The following is a 19,598-nucleotide window of genomic DNA, read 5'->3' on the forward strand; positions in this document are numbered from 1 at the left end:
AGATCCTCATCTTGTGGTTGCGCTTCGCAAAACTAATTAGTCCAATTGTAATTAAAATTGAAATTAAATTTACTCGAAAAACAACTAACAAGAATCTTCTTGCTTGCAGATGACAAAAATATCTTCTTCGTAGAAAAGTTTAAAGGTCGCGTTGGTTTCTTCATTTCCCACGACTTTTTCTTTGTTTTCAACATTTGGTTTTTTGATAAGCGCGCGAGCACGGTGAGCTTATCGCGCTATTTTAATCTTAATGTGCTGTGCGTCGTTTGTGCGCGTGTCACCTCGTGTACACCTTTCGTATAAATCTGCGTAAGTACGTCTTGCGTCTCTGCATGCCTCATGGCCGTGCGTGAAAGGCTCGTTTTCAATTAGCCGGCGCGTTTTTATGCTGCCGCTGTTCCACTGTTTCGCCTAAGTCGTAATAATCATAATTGTCACTTCGTAAATCAAAGTCAACTACGTTCTGCGTTCAAGCTAGAAGCGAAGTGTCTACCAGGTTGAAAACGTAGTCGCATTCCCAGTGGGAATTAACAGAAATATTTAGCTCAACGATGCGTTAAAATTAGACTTTTTGCTTCTGCTTTCTTGTTAACGCGAATAGAATAAGCATAATAGTCAGGTTTATTTTTGAATAAGTTTTGTCATTTTGGTTTTTGGTTGTGGCTTGCCGTGATCCGGATCAATTGAAACTTTTCGGGCACGACGAAAATCTAACTTCGGGCTTCAATCGAGAAAGTTTAACAGCTGTCCGTTTCCCATCACGGTCGGAACCGCATGAAACACCAGGACCGAGGTGGAACGGCATCCCAGCCGAAACACGAAAAACTCATACGGCGATTTCCTGTGGTAGCGCTTCTACGGCTGCTCCCTGCGCTTCAGTTAGTTGTTGGTCTATGAATATGCTTCGAATGCTTCCAGCCGCGCTTCCCACCCATTCTGTACTCCTCATCTCGTCTCCTTTGCCTCAACGTCAAACGCGAATCTTTTCTCTCTCGCAATTGCTTAGACAAATGTTTGCTATCTTTGTCCCGGTTTTCTTGTTTTCTTGTAAAGTCTGTGCGAAGTGCACGTTGCGTGTGTGCGCCGATCCGACGGTCCCTCCGCCTCCTCTTTCCATCCATCTCTTTCGGTCATACTAGATACCTTCTAGCTCTCTCCGCGCCGCTATCGGAAGTTCGTCTCCGACGCCATATATAATGCGTCAGAGCGTCACGGGCTGCGCTGGCATCACACCGCCTGTCTATCTGCCTGCTTAGGAAATGCCTTCAGGGCTACGCAACTGTTCCAAACATTCTCAAACCTTCTATCTTCACAGCAAAGTATTCCAAGTCTTTGGGATAGAACGCAGAGTTTTATAAAATGTTCGAACGAATTGGTAGATATTTGCCTTTGTAAATGATACTACCGGAGCAAGCTTGGTTGTATAGATATGCAATGAGGTCCCAGCTACTAGTAAATCAATACTGAAGTTACTGCGCTGAAAGCCTGGTGATGTACCAACATCCAAACTCAAATCGAAGACCAGAAACATCAAATTGTTAAACTTTACATTGCCATATTAGGTAAACAAGTGATATCCCAATATTCCTTGTTAGATCATTGAATTAAGGTCAATTTTTGGGAGAAATTGCAAAAAATAAAAACAATAAAATGCGATTTTGATCAATTCTAGAGGTTTGTAGCAGGAAGGTAACCAATTAATTTGCAATATATTTAATGTTATCTCGAAAAAGATGAGAAATTAAGCTGTTGCGCCTTCTACGCGTGCAGTTTATGTACGGCGTGGGGCCGCGCTTGTTGAAATCCTCCCCGGCGTATTTACATGCATTTGCACACAATTACAATAAACGTTGGCGGTGCGCGCGCGCGCGCGCTAGGAGATGATAACCATCAGCAATGAACCGTCGAGCTGCGGCAGCGCAGCAACGTTGCGCGACCCGCACATAAAAATATCATTAAATTAAAAGCGACCCGAAACTATACGCAACCCCCAGGAGACCGACCCTGGCGCGGCCGGCGCATTATTCATGACTATTTCAAACTTTGCCCGTTTTTCAACGGCGCGCTGCGCGCTGACAATGAACACCTCATCAACTAGTTTATGAATTTAATGTTTTCGAAATTTACAGAATTTAAATTCGTATTTTTCAAAACAGTTTTTGTAAATTTTCAGGGTGTGTCATGAGTGTCACATGAGCTTTGCGTAAAAAGCGAAAGCGTATATCACAGAAGCCCACCACCGAAATGAATTATGTATCGCCGGATGGGTGGTTGGACGTTTCAGACACCCCTCGCGCTAAATACCACATCACACTGCAAAAAACTCCCCGAAATAAAAAGCAGCGCTAATGAAAAATACGGAATGTTGGTGGTGTTCAGACAGCGGACGCCAACGTTTTTAACATTCACGCGCTTTGAATCTAATCCAATCCAATTTTCCTGCCTACCTTGTGAGACCTAAACCAAAGTCAGCAATTTTCCAGTTCGTTATGATAATCTTCGATCAGTATCAGAACCGCCCGCACGGCCTGCTCCTGTTCTTTCCGCCGCTAAACATATGTAACATGCAGTCGGAGCTTGCGAGCGCGCTGAATTTACAAACACCGAAACACAGCCACGGCGGCGGCGGCTACACACGGAACACGCGTTTTGATTTGGTAATCAGAGTGGTAGTGCAATTCCGGTGCCATGGGGTGTCTCCGCGCACTGGCGGCGAGTTATGTGCCTTTAGCACGGCATCCGCCGACGGGTAATAAGCGTGCGATTCGTGGGCATGGCAGAATCAAAGTAAAAACAAGAACAAAGTAACCTAATAGAATTAGAAAATGGAAAACCACCACCGAAGAAACAGAAAAACAACAATGCGAGCAATTTTCAAATTGCACGCAAGGTTGTTTCTTTGTCATTTGTTCCTGGAAATTAGAAGTGAAACAATCGCAGCACGCAACAATCATGAAAAAATTCATTTTTCATTCCCGGGTAGGTTATGTGGGCTAGCCGAGTTGATTTATCCACAATTTCCCATTGTCACATGTCATTTCCGTTGACGATGGATATATTTCGCAAGTTTCCGCATTTCCCGGCTTTCCCGCGTACCGTTTTAGGGCGTTACGCATGACGGTTGGGCCTTTTACTGAAATAGTTTCTCCGTCACGTCTGGTCTGCCCCCTCCTGCAAACCGCCCGATAGACGCACAACTGCAATCTGCCATATTTTTCTTTCTTCGCAAATCCTCATTTATTCTTTGTCTCAATGCGTGGTGTATCCGGCAAGCATTACAAGATGACAACATCTCTTAATACGCCCTCGGGCGACAGCGAAGAGGGTTTGTATCCACAATTGCGCTTGAGTTGCCAGTGGGCGATCATTACTGTAAGAGCGCAATAAATATTTGTGCACGCTTCCAGCGACACCCTCCGCAAATGACCGCAGTTCGAATGGCGAGTGCACCAAATCGGCGAAAACAAAATTAAGGCATTTCGAGGAGAAAACGTGATAAATCTCACATACGCCCATTGTTATGAGAGTAATGTTGTGTTTATGTTGACAAGTCCAAACTGAACGGAAGCAGCCAGCAGGATAAACTGGTCTGGAAAACTTGGGAAGTTTTGGAAGCGTCGTAATTTCTTCATTAATAAGTTTCTCTTTGTACTTGGTCGTTGAAGCGTGTGCATCATACATTTACAAAGTGATGCGTTGCACTCAGTCAATGTCTGGAATGTTTTGAGATCTCATGATCGTAATTTTTATTTACCGCGCGTACCTTGTTTATATTCTTTATGTTCATGTTTATAAAGTTGAGGCGGTTTGTAAAAGGTGCTAGGAATCGCTGTGGTGGTTTAGCCGATAGCTCTTCGCGGCGGAGTGCGGAGTGCAGCTACAAGTGTACAAAATCCCATGGCCCCCGATGTTATTTATGACCGCCTTTTGCCGCGCTGCTACGACGCCGACGTCTCCTCGCCCGGCGTCGCCGCCGCTCCCGTTTTACTCTCTTTGCGCGTTTTCCATTTACAACCCACACCCAACGCTCAAAACTTAAACATCCCCGAAAACAAGGCGCACATTATCAAAACGAAACCCTGCATTAAATTCGAATTGTATCTGCGATACAGTACCAAACCTAAAAAATTGCCTTTCCTAACCTCAACGTAGTCTCAAATTGAATTTTCGATTATTTGATCGTCGATCCAATCAATTCAAGCATTGACCCATGTGCGTGTGCATGATTCCCCGGCGTATTCCGGCACACCCATGGTTTTGCACCCCAACTAGCAAGACACCCCATTAGAGCCGACCCCAAACCCGGGACGACGGCCGGAAAAAAGGAGGAACCAAACGCGCAGCCATGACGCTCTATGACTAGTCACCCCGTCACGGCGATCGCTTCACAAAGTGCAACCTTATAATTTCGCACAATGGGAAAACGAACTGGAACCACCTCCGAGAATAAATCTCTCGCGTGTGATTCATCATGAAAAACTCCACTCCACTTCACATCATTATGAATAACAATATTATGCAATTACATAAATTATTTCATTAGTAACTCGACCACACCACTTGCTTTTGCACAATTAAACCAAGAAGAAAAAAATTAATTAAAACATAAACTAACCAATTTATTAGCACTGCGCTAAACATTTAATTAGAGTCACCGGTTTAAAGTCCTCGCAAAATTGTGCCAACTAATTAAATAATATTAAATAAAACACAAGGCGGGTACATAAATTATGCAATTTATGCTTGGAGACGCCAGAATACGAAATGTGCACGCACGCCAGACATTCGGACGTGATACCTAGTTAAGTGGTTCTTATCGATGGACGAAATCGTTTATTTTTTTACTACCTTGTCGCACTTACAGAGCCATGTTTCAAAACCCCTCCGAAGAACCATGCTTTTTGAACTCGTTGCTGTTTCACACCACTATCCAGATGCCCACCACGTTAGTCGAAACCTGAAGCCAGGTGCTAAACGCAACTGTTGTTTTCACATTGCCACCAAACACACTCGCTCACACATATTACTGCACTCAATAAAACTGAATCATTAATTAATAAATAACTTACATCACCTCACAAATTTTGCTACGTTTCCTTACGAGTACTAAAACTAGACTAACTTTTTGCGCTTCGATTTTAGTCTACTTTGAATATATGCACTTTCAAAAGAAACTTTCTCTGCACTGTTTTGTTGTAAATCCAACAAGTCACAACAAAATTACCCAATTTTGCAGCTTGCATGAAATAGCAGCCTGCACAAAAGATTTTATGACTTTAGGGTTTTTCAGAGGATTACGGTGGGGTTTCTAGGTGCAACTATTGGAACCAAACTTTCACTTTGCACTCAATTGCCACGTTTGCATTTTATTGCGCAACAAAACCTTCCAGGGGTTGAAGGGAAAGTCGCTACCTCTCTGCAAAATGGTAACGGTCCAGGTCATCAAAATCACGTTATTCATCTGTTTCTCTTACGTCTTTCTGAAATGCACTGGTGCCTATCCATCCAGTCGTTCCGCAGCTTTGATCCCAGACTGTGAGTCTGTACATTCCGTTAGCAGATAGTTAATTCATTTTTGTGAAAATTTCGCTTACGCAAGCATTGGAAAGCGGCGTTTTTGCCGTCATCCATTTAACGCTGGCAACGATCGCTGCAAAAATGTAGCCTTGAGGTTCCAGTTGAGTTTTCTTTTTCTCGTTTTGCCAAACTAGTTAAAAGGTGCAGTGTGTGCAATGTGCTCGTGTTCTACCGCAAAAAATCTCGGTTACATCAGACGTTGAAAAAGCGTGCAAATTCATCCCTGGAGGACCATCCAACAAAGCTCAGGTTTTCTCGAAATCCGCACTGAAGTTGCAATCGATATTGGTGAGAATTTAGTTTTTTTTTTTGTTTTTTGTTTTTAGTCGGTATCTTGAGCAATGAAAGTGTAATTTCATTTTAATTCATATGCGGGGCAATTTGTACAACACGCAGCTTATTGCAGCGCCTGCCGATAATCTTGGTAATCTCCATTCTTCGCCGCACGACGCTCGCCCGGATAGTTCGGGCGCCTTTGGTTGGCATTCGGCGTCGCGGCATCCGTGGAACGTTCGATTCATTTCGAGCGTCGAAGGCGTGCGATGCCTTCGATGGCGCGTGTATCGGGGATCGGATTAAAGTTTAAAGTGATATTTATGGCTTTTCATGCAAATGTAACGCTCTAATGTAATATAAGACGGAGTTTTCGGCGGCGAGTCCTACAAACGCGACACTTTGGCTACCAAGTGTACAACAAATCGAAATTTATCATTTTCATCACTACCATCAATAAATATATAATACACCCAATAATAAACCGCATAATTGTATCATATTTGTAACCAAATTTAAAGCAATTAATCAAATTAAAACCAAAATTTGATTTTTTAATTTTCTCGTGACATTAGGTGTAGAAATAAATGAAATCAAGCCGAACCATACCCGAAGTAAACCCCAAGAGTTTTACCCCGGGTTCACATACTTGCACCAACAAACTATCGCCTATTCCTTCATCTACATTCCTCGTTTGGCTCCACGGGTATTAGACAATCCCGATTGCGACGTTTCGCGCACATGCCAATTTACAAACGAGGAAACAAACCGAACGCGTCTTTGCAGTCGATAAATTTTATTTCTGCACACCCTCGTCGGGTCGGGGGCAGGATCCGCAAGCTTTTTCAATCGACCTTTTAACTCGCGTCCTTTAGTCCTTAGCCTTTAGTCGTACTACTACCCCTAGGATCTTCCACCCCCGACCGATACGATCAACATTTACATTTCGAATTTCATTTCAGTTTCAATTTCGTCGCCGCACACATTGATACATATGGTTAATTTAAAGCAGACCAATTGGTCCTCGACATAAGAATCGGATGAACGAGGAAAAGGCGGAACTTGTTAGGAGCGTTACATGCGCCTAGGTCCTTGCGGTACTTGTCAACGTTGTCCTTTGTAAACTTTCGTCCCTTGTCCGTTTGGTTGAATCCTTCTCTAAGCCAAAGTCGACGATAAATACACTACTCGATTTTGTAACAGGGAACCTTCATTTAATTTTTGATTTTACTCAAGTTTTCTGGGTAAATCGAAGCAAAGCGGAGTGTAAATGTGCGACCGCATCTAAAGAAGGTCCTAATTGCACGAAAGCCGGTCTGTCCCTTTGTCCTTTTGTTCAAGAACTCATCTAAATGTACGCGTAGGTTTGGTTGTTAATTACGCAGGGTTTTAATTCCCTACGGTCTATTAGACCCTTTTAACCACCCACGACACAGGTTCCATTGGACCGCAGAAGAATCATGATAGTTAGTGACGTGTATTTTGGTTGGACTTACCTTAAATGTCAGAGTGATGAAGATTTATCAAATTTCTTAATATATCCAATGGTTATGAGTTGAGTTGATTATATGTAATCCACTAAGTAATCCAAAGAGTAAATCCAATTGCACTAGTTTATAAAGCTGAAACAATAAAAAATAAAAATTAATATTCAGAAGATAAAGCATCGGAAAAATTTTTGTCTCAGAGCTTGAGGTATTGTTTTGGGATTGAGAGCCATCTATGAAGAGCTTTTAAAACGCTTTAGTTGTGACTATATGCCACTAGTGGCGTTCCGTGTGTTCCCAGCATGAGCTTTGAAACTTTCACTGATCCACACTTTAACAGCCCCTTTATTCCATCCCTTACACCATACACTTTACATTGCTTTGTCTCTGATTTTCATTGCCCTTTCATAGCTTATTCATCATTCTTTCGCTTCACGCGCTGCGCTCCCTTCTGTTTACATCTAAGGGATTCCGCGCTTTACGGAGTTTCCTCCGCTGATCGCGGCTTTTTATTTCATCACAACGGGCGGCATTTACGCCCGGCGTCGGCGGCTTCGTCGTCTTTGCCCAGCATCACGGCGTCGCGGCGCGAAACGTAAAAAATCCACGATGGTGCAAGCGCGCTTATTCCATGCTCCCGCCGTGCCACCCCACCACCGGACAACCACCTACTAGGCCTGCCAACTGTTCTTTTCTTCGCCACTGAATTATTACGGCCATAATTCATACAATTGCCGCCGCGTTTCGTCGGAAATACATTTATTTTTGTGCGCCGAACTAACACATTCATGGGGGACTATCGTTCCCCCCGAACGACCTCACCAACAACGAGCGTCAACATCGTGCTGCCGACACCCGCCGCCGCCGCCAGGCAAAAAAGCCACGTTTTCGGCTATTGTCTAACGTTATCTAGTTTATGCTTGGAAAATTTTGCAAAATATAGTTTTATTTGTGTTTACACAAAAAATTACCAACACGAACATCAAAAAACGCATGGAGAACAAAGCGAAAGAGGAGAGAACTTGCATGTTGCGAGTTTCCGGTGTTCGGCGCACCCGATTAAGAACCTTTTTTGCTTTGCCGCTTTAATAAAAACCCAATCAACTAACAAGGTCATAAATTATGGCAGCCAACATATTATTATGCCTTATGATGGTTCCAAATATGCAAACACCACCAAAACAATATTGGGTATTACAGTAATCATGCAAAATCAAAAAAAAGGGCAAAAATTCTTCCTTTTTAGCACCATTAGTAAAAAAATATTTTAAGATATTTGTTGGAATCCAAAACATAATCATAAAAATTATACATAATTCGAATCAAGTTATGAAAACCTTTTTCATCTCAACATCTGCCTTTTAATTATTGTGAACCTTTTGTTCCGAGAATTGAATCATCAAACAAAAAACCCAGGTAAAACACTTCAAACTCATTTGAGACGTTTTTAATCTAATGTATATCCGATGATGATTTATAGCCATTTAAAATTTAATTTAGATGTTGATTTATTCTCTTCAGCATTTGCATATTTCTACTTAGCGCAAGTATTTCAAGTGGGAATATGACTACCGCGTGTGTTTACGCAAACAGGTGTATACGATGCGTAGAATGTTTGAACAAACATTGCCCAACATCGACACTTCAAATACTCCAAATCCACATAAATATTCAACGCGTCCAACCCATTATGACATTCGTGAGTTTCGAAAACTGCCGCTTAGTTTAAAGAACCTATTAAACGCACAATCTACACATGTTAACATTAATTTCTGATAAACTTCTCAATTTCCAACCATTCTGCAGGTTAAAAACCGTTCGATACTTTCCTTATCAAACCTACATTAATTTTTATGCGTGTAGACACCATGTAGGTATTTAATAAATAGCGATAATATCGAGTGGCAATTGCCGGTGTTTAGATATAAATAGGCACTTATCAAATTGTGCTTAGTTCATTGTTAGCTGTGATCCAAAATACCGCTAACGATGAAATTCGCGCTTGTGCTCTTGAGTGTGCTATTAGCATCAACCTATGGTATGTAAAAGTTAATCTGATCCTATAATCCTATAGAAATATTTTATCTGCACAGCTAAGGTTGGTTTCGGCCCTGGTGACCAAGAATGGGATCATGTTGAGGTGCGCGATGGGGCCTTCATGTTCTGGTGGATGTACTTTACCACTGCTGATGTTTCCAGCTACACCGAACGTCCCATCATCATCTGGTTGCAGGGTGGTCCAGGTGCGGCCTCTACAGGATACGGAAACTTTGCTGAATTAGGTCCCTTGGACACCGATTTAAACCCACGTGACTATACCTGGGTTAAAGATGCTAATGTCATGTTCATTGATAACCCAGTTGGTACCGGCTTCAGTTACGTTACGGACTCCAGCAAATACACCACGGATAACAGACAAATCGCTTTGGATCTGGTTGAAATGATGCGTGGATTCTACAAGAAACTGCCTGAGTTTAAGAGTGTTCCTTTGTACATCACTTCTGAGAGTTACGGAGGCAAAATGGCCGCTGAATTTGCTCTTGTGTTGGAGCAAGCTGTTAGGGAAGGTACCATCGAAGCCAACTTCAAGGGTGCTTTGCTTGGTGATGGATGGGTATCGCCAATTGATTCAGTTTTGACATGGGCTCCATACCTTCTACACTTTGTAGGTTTTCTAAAATTCCTTTAATAGTATAAAAAGTATAAAGTTTACTAAATTTTCAGGGTGTGGTTGATGTTGATGGTTACAACGCCGTTGATAAAGCCGCTCAGAAAACCAAGCAATACCTCGATGATGGCCAATTTGTTGCTGCTACTAACCAATGGGGTGAAACCGAAGGAGTTATTATGCAAGAAACCGACTATGTTGATTTCTACAATATTTTGAAGAAAATCTCCTGGTACAAATACAAAAACAAGCCATTCTACTACCGCCTGATCAAACCCGCCGTTAGGGACGATGATGACGACAAAATGGATAAAATCATGCCACAAGTAGCTGAGAAATTGAATATTTCACACCGATTCGACAGTCAGAGCGGCAATGTCTTCAACAAATTGAGTGGAGATTTCATGAAGGCTAATACCCACATTGGTAAATATACCCCAAACAATTAATTAACAAAATATATTATTCTTATATTCGTTTATAATATAGTTGAGGAACTCTTGAACACCACCTCCGTAAAGTGTTTCGTAATCAATGGCCAGCTAGATTTGATCGTGGACACCCCTGGAACTGTCAAATGGGTTGATGCTTTGCAATGGACTGGTAAAGATGGTTACGTTAACAAACAACGCCAATCAATGGTTGTCAATGGAATCATCGAAGGTTATGAAAAGACCTATTCCACTTTTGGAATGTTCTGGGTTAATCGTGCTGGTCACATGGTACCTGCTGATAATCCAACTGCCATGGATTACATCCTCCGGAAATTAACGGATGATTATTCTGGTTGAAGTGATTCCCAAATGATTTGTAATAACCCACTTCACATACGTTATCAATCAATACGATTTATTTATAAACCACTTATAAAATATTTAATTAGCACGTGTTCAAAATGTTTCAATTTGTTAAACAGGTACGTGAAGTACCTATCAAGATAAAATCTGTAACTGGAGTCCAAAAGTAAATCATTGAAATATGTAGTACAATGATTTAGGTACCTGATACCATCTTATCACACACTTGAAGATCTTTTATATATAAATGTTATTTCCCAAACAAAGCAGTTGATCCCTCAATATGCTTGCAAAACTTATATTCGTCCTTCTTACCCTAACTTTGGTTCAAAGTATCAAGTATAACATTAAATTAATTGCAATCAATTAACTCAATTGTGTTTCAGGCCGGGAGGGTTATGGACCTGGCGATCAAGATTGGGGCTATGTTGAAGTTCGACCCTATGCTAATATGTTCTGGTGGTTACATTACACCACCGCTGATGAGGTATCAACCAACCGGCCTTTACTAATATGGATTCAAGGTGGACCTGGTGCATCATCATCTGGAGAAGGAAACATTTATATGTCTGGGTTGGTTGATGAGAATCTGGAACCTAGGGATTTCTCCTATGTGCACCTCGCAAATATGCTCTATGTGGATAACCCGGTTGGGGCTGGTTATTCTTACGTTGACGTTGAAAAAGGAGGAAAGTTTGCAACAAACATGACAGAGCTTACAAGTGACTACATTGCATTACTCCAGGGTTTCTTCAAAGCGCATCCTGAATTTGAGGAGGTACCTCTTTATTTGTTGGGAGAATCGTTTGGAGGTAAATTTGCTCCTGCTTGTGCACAACGTATTCATGAAGAGGTTGCAAAAGGAAACTTGAAGGCCAATTTACGAGGTGTAGGAATGGCTTATCCTGCAACTAAATTAATTAATAATATTGCTTTCATGGCTGATGAACTTTTCCATGCGGTAGGAACAGAAATTAAATATATTTTTAAGCATTAATGTTATAATAATTTCAGGGTATTGTTGATTCGGATGGTTTTAAAGAAATACAACAGAGGTCAAACTCAATTCTGGATGCTTGCATTGAAAACCGATGGGTGGAAGCAGGGGACCTGCTAGATGAACTTCTTGATCATGTCATTGCAACGTATCATTTAGAATTCTTCAGTGTTACTGCCAATTCTCTGAATGAATTTGATTTATCCGAGCTTAATTCCTTCATGGATGAAAATGTCAGTCCACTTTTAAATATTTCAATACCATTTGGTACTCAACGTGACTTGGTATCAAAATCATTGGTTGATAAACTTCAGCCTACGTCCAGTTCGGTAGAGTATCTCCTTAATAATACTGATATCAAAATTGCCATTTACAATGGTCAATTAGATTGGGTTGTCAACACAGTGGGAACCTATAGTTGGGTTATGGCCCTAAATTGGTATGGGGACGTGGCATGGAATCAAGTTGAACGTAAAGCATTCTACTGGGATGGTATTCATGAAGGTCACTGTACTGAATATGATCGATTGGCTTTCTATTGGGTTAAAAGAGCTGGCCATCGGGTGAGTATCTAAAGAGACTTACTTAGAAGTAATCAATCTTTCATCTAAATTGTTTTTTTTTTGTTTCAGTTGCCAAATGATAATCCTAATGCAATGAAGTACATTTTGAAACAATTGATTGGATATCAACCAACTTAACGTAGAAAACACTTCAACTCTGCTGTGAAATGTATAAAATAAATTGACGTTCTTCAAACAATTGTGTTATCTTATCACTTTATACCCAGATAGTTAAACTCGAATATAAATTTATTTGATTCCCATAACAAATAAACGTTTTGTGGGTGACCATGTTTCTACAAGTTGTTTTGCTCTTGATTTCATTGTGCTTAACTCAAGGTTAAATTTAGATACGTTTCATATTAGTGTAAGACATAAACAATTATTATTCCAGCCCGCCCTGGATTTGGACCCGGTGATCAAGAATGGGGCTACATAACTGTCCATCCAAACAGACACATGTTTTACTGGTTACACTACACTACTGCAGATCCTGTATACACAGATAGACCCTTGTTAATATGGTTACAAGGTGGACCAGCTAGTTCTGCAGCAGGGGAAGGAAACATTTTAAATTCGGGTCTGGTGGATATGAATTTAAACATCCGAAACTATTCGTACGTCAATAAAGCAAACGTTCTGTACGTTGACAGTCCAGTTGGGGCGGGATATTCATATGTGGATATCAAAGCCGGGGGGACATTTGCTCCAAGTTGTGATGATGTGACCAAAGATTTTATTGAATTCCTGGAAGGGTTTCTTCAAAGACATTCTGAATTTAAATCTGTACCTTTATACCTACTTGGAGAGTCGTACGGAGGAAAGTTTGCAGCTATATTTGGGGAAAGACTATTACACAAAATTCATGATGGCAAAATAGAAGCAAATTTCAAAGGAGTAGGACTTGCATATCCCGCAATTGATCATGCTAGTTACTGTCATAACATTGGAGAATATTTGTATCATTCGGTGAGTTTTAAATGCCTACGAATGAATAAGCTAAATCCGTTAAATTTTAAAACAATTTACAGGGCATTGTGGATCAAACTGGTCTGGATCAAATCAACCACAAAGCAAACAAAATATTAGAAGCTACTAATGAAAGTAACTGGGAAGTTGGCAATGCATTAATGGAAGATTTACTGGGTTACATGATGGAGACCTACCAACTGCCAATTTTTAGTATTCCGGGTCTTCAATCAAGTAATAAGAGTTATCAAAGTTTGTCTTGGTTTATCGTACAACAATCAAACATTTCAGATACTGAAGAATACCCTGAAGATTTTTATTCCTTCATGGATACTACCATCAGTCCCTTACTAAATCTTACAGTAGCATTTGGAGAACAACGAGGATTAGCAGCTGAAGCAATTCTAGATAAAATGAAAGCAGCGCATTCATCAGTTGAATACCTCTTGGATCAAAACCTACAAGTCTTCATATACAATGGTCAATTAGATTGGCTTGTAACAACAATGTCAACATCTTCCTGGGTGGATAAGTTAAACTGGCACGATGCTCGCAAATGGCCCACATCAAAACGAACAGCTTTTTATGTGGATGGCATACATGAAGGACACGAAAAGCATTGTGATAATTTGGAGTTCTACTGGATCAAACGTGCTGGCCATAGAGTAAGTGGAATACTTATTGATAATCGTGTATGCCAATCTTGTATATCAATCAATTTTACTTTAGCTACCTGATCATAATCCCAAGGCCATGGACTACATCTTGACACGCTTAATTGGTTACTAAACACTTGTTACGCACACAAGGACTTAGCATATTTAAACATTAATAAATAAATAATTTCGACAAGTCAACATTGAAAGCAATCAATCATTATGTAATCCTATCGACAGTTTCTAGTGTTCTACACCTTCAAAACGTTTTAGTAGTTAGTTCAAATTTAAAATGCGTGCCGTACACTCCTCATTGTTTGTAATTTGTTTGGTGTTGACTGAAACCTCAGCCCGAAATGGCTTTGGTCCAACTGATCAAGACTGGGGATATGTTCAAGTACGATCCGAAAGTCACATGTTTTGGTGGTTACATTATGCTACAATTAATAATGCCACCGAAATTACACGCCCGTTAGTAGTTTGGTTGCAAGGTGGACCTGGGGGATCTTCGGCTGGACAAGGAAACTTTATGGCATCAGGACCTGTAGATCTAGACTTGAAGCCTCGCTCTTGGGCTTGGACAAATCGATATAACATGCTTTATGTGGACAGTCCTATTGGTGCAGGGTTCAGTTACACCACCAACAATGGATTTGCAAAGAACTCCTCAATGATTGCATCGGACTTTGTTGAATTGATGAGAGGGTTCTTAAAGGAACACCCGGAATTTGAAACAGTACCGTTGTTTATTCACGGGGAGTCTTACGGAGGTAAATCAGCGGTGTACGTTACTCAAGCACTACTAAAAGCTCAAAAAGATAAGAAAATCAATATTAATCTCCAAGGGATGAGTTTGGTCTATCCTGCTGTTGCTAGTATAGCTAGTATGGAACATTTAGGAACCAGATTATTTTACATGGTAAGCATTATCATATCAATACTATAATGCAAATTTAATACCAGTAGATGTCAAACTACTTTTAGGGTGCGGTTGATCAACAAGAGCGTGATGAGTTCAACGAAGTTGGTAAACAAATTACTGAAGCCTACTCATCTGGCGACATTGATAAAGCTAACCTACTAACTGACCAATTACTAGACCGAGCTATCTTCAATCAAAGTTTAAGCACCCACGCTGTAACTGACAATGATATTTACGGCACCTTAAACCAATTTGAAAAATTAAATGAGTTGATGAATTCCCAAGTGGGTCCTGCCCTCAATATTGCAACTGATTTCGGTGCGCAGAAACCACTGGTACCTCAAAGTCTTACTGATCTGAGCATTCAATGTATTGACATTGTGGAAGAAATTCTGAACACAAGCACCCTGAAAGTTTTTGTCTATGGTGGCCAAGTAGATTGGTTGGTCAGCGCCCATGAAACATTCCTCTGGGTAAAAGACCTCAATTGGTCAGGCAAGAAAAACTTCGCAAAGGCTATGCGTAAAACCATAGTGGTTAATGGTGTTCACGAAGGTTACGAAAAAGTCACTGAACGCCTAGGTTTCTTTTGGATAAATCGCGCCGGACACCAGGTAAGTTATGTTTTAAGAATTTACCGTTTCGAGATTATTTATTGTAATTATTGCAGCTACCTGGAGATAACCCGAATGCCATGACGTACGCAACAGAAAAGCTCTTTGGTTAGATATCACGGAAGCATGAGCTGCAACGCACCGCATGCATAATGTTACCGTTACAGGTTGTAAATGTAATTAAACGCGTAGTATGCAAGTTGTTTATCATGTTGAAATTCTTCAAAACTTCGTGGAATCATTAAAGAACATTTCGCAGCGTTTCCAACTCCTAATGAGCTTTGTACCTTGTTAACAGTGACACACGCACATCACACCTGGCGTAATCAAATATTTTAATTAACATTTTTTCGTGGAATAGTTAGATATGTGTCATTCCGAGCATATTCAAAGCAGTAATGTGTAGTTCAAGTTCAAAATTCATCGATTTTTAACAATGCACTGCAACAGGCGACTGAAAAATCGAAATATCGTTCGGCGTGATCGCGATAAGGACACGTTAAGTGTCGCGACATCGCCATTGTACTGTCCGCAAGTCTTATTTAGCATAATTTCCAATATCTTTTGCCGGCACGAGTGGCGATATGAAACACCAACGCGAGCAATCCAACCGACAACAAAAAGATCCGCTATTTTGATTCGCACTTTTTGTAAAATAGTTTAATTTAAAATCCTCCAAGGTATTTTTAAACGGCGGACGAATTAAAAAGAAAAAAACACAACAACGCAACATACGCTGAAGCGGACAGTGTGTAATAGCAATAAATCTATCAAAATCAAAGTGACCTAAAGTCTCGGACCTCGGAATGAAGGAATGAGAAGCGGGGCGAAAGAAAAGACTGTTTGGTCGAATGAGGAACGGACGAACGGGCGGATCGCGATATGATTTACGAGCACAACCTGCCACTCAGGTTGCGCATGTGATTATTATTATAATGACCCGGCGTGTACGAGTATTCGTCGACAATACGCGTGGTGTTTTTTTTTTGCTCGTGTTTTTATTCTTGGTATATTACCTACGGCTATGGCGGGAATGGAATCAAGACTAATTTTCACTCACGTTTAACTCCAAGAGAAGGACACATTTCGAGAAAATGCTCACCTGCAACAAGAAATACCATTATAAAAATCTGTTTAGATGAATGCAATAAATTTAATTATAATCATGTGTTTAACACGCACATCATAAACATAAAACTAAATGTTTCTCGTAAAAACCAACCATAAATTATTACAAACGTTAAATTTAAATTTAAATAAAATTGCTTGATAAAATGTTCAAGTCGAGTAGCGGTTGGTTAATTTATGGTTTATTATTATCGCTTATTTACAAAACAAACCATTAAGTGAATATAAATAAATAACATTAGTTTCATGTCCTGCGCAATCAATTTCACAATTTCATTCTTAATTTTTGCGATGTAAATATCGTTAATTTTCAGTGTTTCTGCGCTCCTGCACATGCGCAACATATATTTCATTCAATTTTCACCGGGCACACAGCAGCAGCGTTGAGAACGTGCGCGGTTAGTTTACGACCGCTATAAAACCGATGCCGTGACTGTTATGTGCATTAAACACGTCGTAAAATCCGTCGTAAAAGTCAACCGACTGGCAATATCATAATAATCGCTTCGAAAACGGTTCAAACATATGACAACAACATCAAACGCCTGGCGCGCGATTTCACTCTCTCCACCAGAGTTTAGCCAAATAAGATTTATTTATTAGCGCCACTCTCGTTTTCCTGCGTGCGCGCCGGCAGAGCTTTTTATGGGCGTTTTATCGAGCTTTTATGATGCGACACAATGCAAAACAAACAAACCGCGCGCCCCGTTTAGCCTTATTAAGTTTATTACGTGTTTAATGCCTTCCCAAGTGCTTCCGATGCAGTCATAATGTAATTTGAATGTGAATGAGCACAAGATGCTTTTATTACACCTCCGACCACTATTAATTAAACCACTTTGCGTTGATACCTGTTGATCTTGAATGCGAGCATTACAAAAATTACGATTTAACGAATTATTTCTTGTTTTGTATTAACACCATCGCGCAGTAGAAAGACCGAAAACCGACTGAAACCAACTTTGTGTAACATGCTTCCTCGCATGCTTTCTTCTATCTTTGATCTTGCATATCTTTTTGGCATTCGTTCGCTTTGGTTCTACCATTTTTGAGATGACGGGTGTATGTGTGCTGTTTGGAACAATGGACTTTGTTCTTTCTTCGCGCCGTATGTAGATGAATGTAAAACGCGGTCTCAAGTGTTGTGTTTATCAAGAGTACGAAAGACGCGGAAGTTTTCATAGTTTACGACCCCATTTTTAAAACCTTCAAACCAACCCACACGAGTTGGTGTTGAATTTTCGGAGGCAGAAATTGGCTAGTTACGGTATAAAACTTAATTAATTCAGCGGCGTAATTAATACGCCTGTTTCGGTGATTTATAACGACAACATTTTTTGATAGCTATCATCAATTATTACCATAGAAGGAGGAACCTTGTTAGATACCCAAGACTTAATTTAATCTGGTTCTCTACGTTATTAACAATTATGTTACAGCTTACTGTTGTAGCAAAGAATAAAAAATGTTTTTTTTAACTCCGGCGGTGTTGTGGTTTGAATTTAGGCGTTGCAGCTAGAACCACTGGCGGCATCTGCGAGCCGTCGGTCCAGGCGCGCTCGGAATAACCCGACGCGCATCCACAACGGATCGATGCGAGTTTTGCAGGCGTCCCGGAGGCGGCGCCCTAACTTTAAGCGTCTCCGCACAGAGGGCGGCACTGCATGCAACAAGCACCCCTCGCGGAAAATGGCCAAACTACCATTCAAAAATTCTGCACTTCAACGCACAATAATGTTTCACTCTTTTTGGTCCCTGGAGAATCTCAAGATTGTCGAGAATAAAGCAAACGCCGACAGTCAACGCATGGAATAATAAAATCGTAACATAACGAGCAAATCACTTCACGGCTCATAAAATCCGATCTTATATGTATACGCACGCGAAGAGAGGAAAAAACCAAAAGCGAAAGGTCGCTGGAACGCTGCTGGATGCAAAGAAAAAGGCAGCAGAAAGAAAATTGCAAAAAACATACGGCGCGATCGGCAGCGCGGCTTTATAGAGCGATAAGGTGGAGAAACGCGGCTCTATCAGCAACTCGTGCTGTCTGACGTCCGTCGGGCGAGCCGGCGGTGTTAAATGCTGACGACTTTTTGTCGTCACGGACAATTTAATAAAATACGATTTCATAAATCGTTGCGCGAGGCGTTTACTTTTTTTATATTATGTTTCGCTTGGCGTTTGCAGCAATGTTGTTTTTATATTTTCAGAATTTTAAGTATTGTATTTATATATCTAGAGAAATACTAGAATTAGATTGCACACAGTGAGGTTTCCAAGCATCAATAATTTTTGTTTTTTCAAAACAAGATAAAAAAAGTGTTTGATCTAGCCCGCTACTTAGAATCCAAAATAAACAAACCAGTATTTACATAATCGCCAAATTACTCAAGTATTACTCTATTGTTTTAAAATGATGAAGATTACCACACCGCACGCCTCAAAATTATAATATTTATGAGGTGTAAGTGTCAATTGCATTTTTATTTGACTTATCTGACCGATGGTAATGATTCCTTTTGTCTTTTGCTTCAAAACATACTTTACGATTTGGTAGTTTAGTGCTGCGTGCCCTGCGTTTGGAAATTCACGCCACCGAAGAGAGGAAAAGGATGGGGCGCCGCGTCGGCCGAAAACGTAAGTCAGATAATCATCTATTTTATGACTGGATAAACGTTTAGCCAAATTAAATGGCTATTTATAATCGCCCACTCTCGGCGGCTGCTTGTGTGTGTATGAATAGATGTGTACCGTATATGTGCACAAAACAAACAAAGCGCGAAACGAAACGAATCGCCGCGCGAAAACAAATGGAAAACAAAGTGCGCATGTAGATGTGTTTGGACGCGCATAATGTACGCTACACACAACAAATGTGCAAAGTGAGCACGCCAGAGATAGAAAGCATTTTATTTATTTTAAATTGTGCGCGTTATCAATGTTTGTC

At 40.6% G+C, this 19,598-nt stretch overlaps 5 protein-coding genes across 6 annotated transcripts in view; 4 read left to right on the top strand and 1 right to left on the bottom strand.

Annotated features, from left to right (window-relative positions):
• LOC135790575 (homeotic protein antennapedia-like) overlaps nt 1–19,598 on the bottom strand; it is a 70,740-nt gene that overhangs the window by 30,285 nt on the left and 20,857 nt on the right. For both annotated transcript variants that reach the window (XM_065300818.1, XM_065300819.1), the window contains exon 2: nt 7,347–7,472. The gene's annotated coding sequence lies outside the window, so the exon portion shown is untranslated. The remainder of the gene's footprint in view (nt 1–7,346; nt 7,473–19,598) is intronic.
• On the top strand, nt 9,245–10,988 carry LOC135790732 (retinoid-inducible serine carboxypeptidase-like). Its single transcript, XM_065300997.1, has 4 exons — nt 9,245–9,375; nt 9,431–10,002; nt 10,062–10,431; nt 10,495–10,988. The coding sequence occupies exons 1-4, from the start codon at nt 9,327–9,329 to the stop codon at nt 10,794–10,796; spliced, it is 1,293 nt and encodes a 430-aa protein (XP_065157069.1). The 5' UTR covers nt 9,245–9,326; the 3' UTR covers nt 10,797–10,988.
• On the top strand, nt 11,015–12,561 carry LOC135790733 (retinoid-inducible serine carboxypeptidase-like). The gene is made up of 4 exons (XM_065300998.1): nt 11,015–11,134; nt 11,189–11,763; nt 11,817–12,362; nt 12,432–12,561. The coding sequence occupies exons 1-4, from the start codon at nt 11,086–11,088 to the stop codon at nt 12,498–12,500; spliced, it is 1,239 nt and encodes a 412-aa protein (XP_065157070.1). The 5' UTR covers nt 11,015–11,085; the 3' UTR covers nt 12,501–12,561.
• On the top strand, nt 12,566–14,188 carry LOC135790735 (retinoid-inducible serine carboxypeptidase-like). Its single transcript, XM_065301000.1, has 5 exons — nt 12,566–12,701; nt 12,757–13,331; nt 13,394–13,565; nt 13,623–13,996; nt 14,061–14,188. The coding sequence occupies exons 1-5, from the start codon at nt 12,653–12,655 to the stop codon at nt 14,118–14,120; spliced, it is 1,230 nt and encodes a 409-aa protein (XP_065157072.1). The 5' UTR covers nt 12,566–12,652; the 3' UTR covers nt 14,121–14,188.
• On the top strand, nt 14,188–15,786 carry LOC135790734 (retinoid-inducible serine carboxypeptidase-like). Its single transcript, XM_065300999.1, has 3 exons — nt 14,188–14,906; nt 14,972–15,523; nt 15,580–15,786. Exons 1-3 carry the CDS (start codon nt 14,280–14,282, stop codon nt 15,634–15,636), a joined length of 1,236 nt encoding a protein of 411 aa, XP_065157071.1. The 5' UTR covers nt 14,188–14,279; the 3' UTR covers nt 15,637–15,786.

The sequence above is a fragment of the Atheta coriaria genome, unplaced genomic scaffold, assembly GCF_025399875.1.
Source record: "Atheta coriaria isolate IRGN ID8LTWV9N9 unplaced genomic scaffold, Caltech_Dcor_3.1 hic_scaffold_4_pilon, whole genome shotgun sequence".
Taxonomy (NCBI): domain Eukaryota; kingdom Metazoa; phylum Arthropoda; class Insecta; order Coleoptera; family Staphylinidae; genus Dalotia; species Dalotia coriaria.

What these genes read in the sequence shown, in the direction of transcription:
- LOC135790734 (XM_065300999.1), top strand. Translation starts at nt 14,280, where the DNA reads ATGCGTGCCGTACACTCCTCATTGTTTGTAATTTGTTTGGTGTTGACT. An exon ending in GAACCAGATTATTTTACATG is followed by an intron (nt 14,907 to 14,971) that starts GTAAGCATTATC and finishes AACTACTTTTAG; the next exon opens with GGTGCGGTTGATCAACAAGA. An exon ending in TAAATCGCGCCGGACACCAG is followed by an intron (nt 15,524 to 15,579) that starts GTAAGTTATGTT and finishes TAATTATTGCAG; the next exon opens with CTACCTGGAGATAACCCGAA.
- LOC135790733 (XM_065300998.1), top strand. Translation starts at nt 11,086, where the DNA reads ATGCTTGCAAAACTTATATTCGTCCTTCTTACCCTAACTTTGGTTCAA. An exon ending in TACCCTAACTTTGGTTCAAA is followed by an intron (nt 11,135 to 11,188) that starts GTATCAAGTATA and finishes ATTGTGTTTCAG; the next exon opens with GCCGGGAGGGTTATGGACCT. An exon ending in TTAAAAGAGCTGGCCATCGG is followed by an intron (nt 12,363 to 12,431) that starts GTGAGTATCTAA and finishes TTTTTGTTTCAG; the next exon opens with TTGCCAAATGATAATCCTAA.
- LOC135790732 (XM_065300997.1), top strand. Translation starts at nt 9,327, where the DNA reads ATGAAATTCGCGCTTGTGCTCTTGAGTGTGCTATTAGCATCAACCTAT. An exon ending in GCTATTAGCATCAACCTATG is followed by an intron (nt 9,376 to 9,430) that starts GTATGTAAAAGT and finishes TTATCTGCACAG; the next exon opens with CTAAGGTTGGTTTCGGCCCT. An exon ending in GAAGGCTAATACCCACATTG is followed by an intron (nt 10,432 to 10,494) that starts GTAAATATACCC and finishes TTTATAATATAG; the next exon opens with TTGAGGAACTCTTGAACACC.
- LOC135790735 (XM_065301000.1), top strand. Translation starts at nt 12,653, where the DNA reads ATGTTTCTACAAGTTGTTTTGCTCTTGATTTCATTGTGCTTAACTCAA. An exon ending in TTCATTGTGCTTAACTCAAG is followed by an intron (nt 12,702 to 12,756) that starts GTTAAATTTAGA and finishes TTATTATTCCAG; the next exon opens with CCCGCCCTGGATTTGGACCC. An exon ending in TCAAACGTGCTGGCCATAGA is followed by an intron (nt 13,997 to 14,060) that starts GTAAGTGGAATA and finishes ATTTTACTTTAG; the next exon opens with CTACCTGATCATAATCCCAA.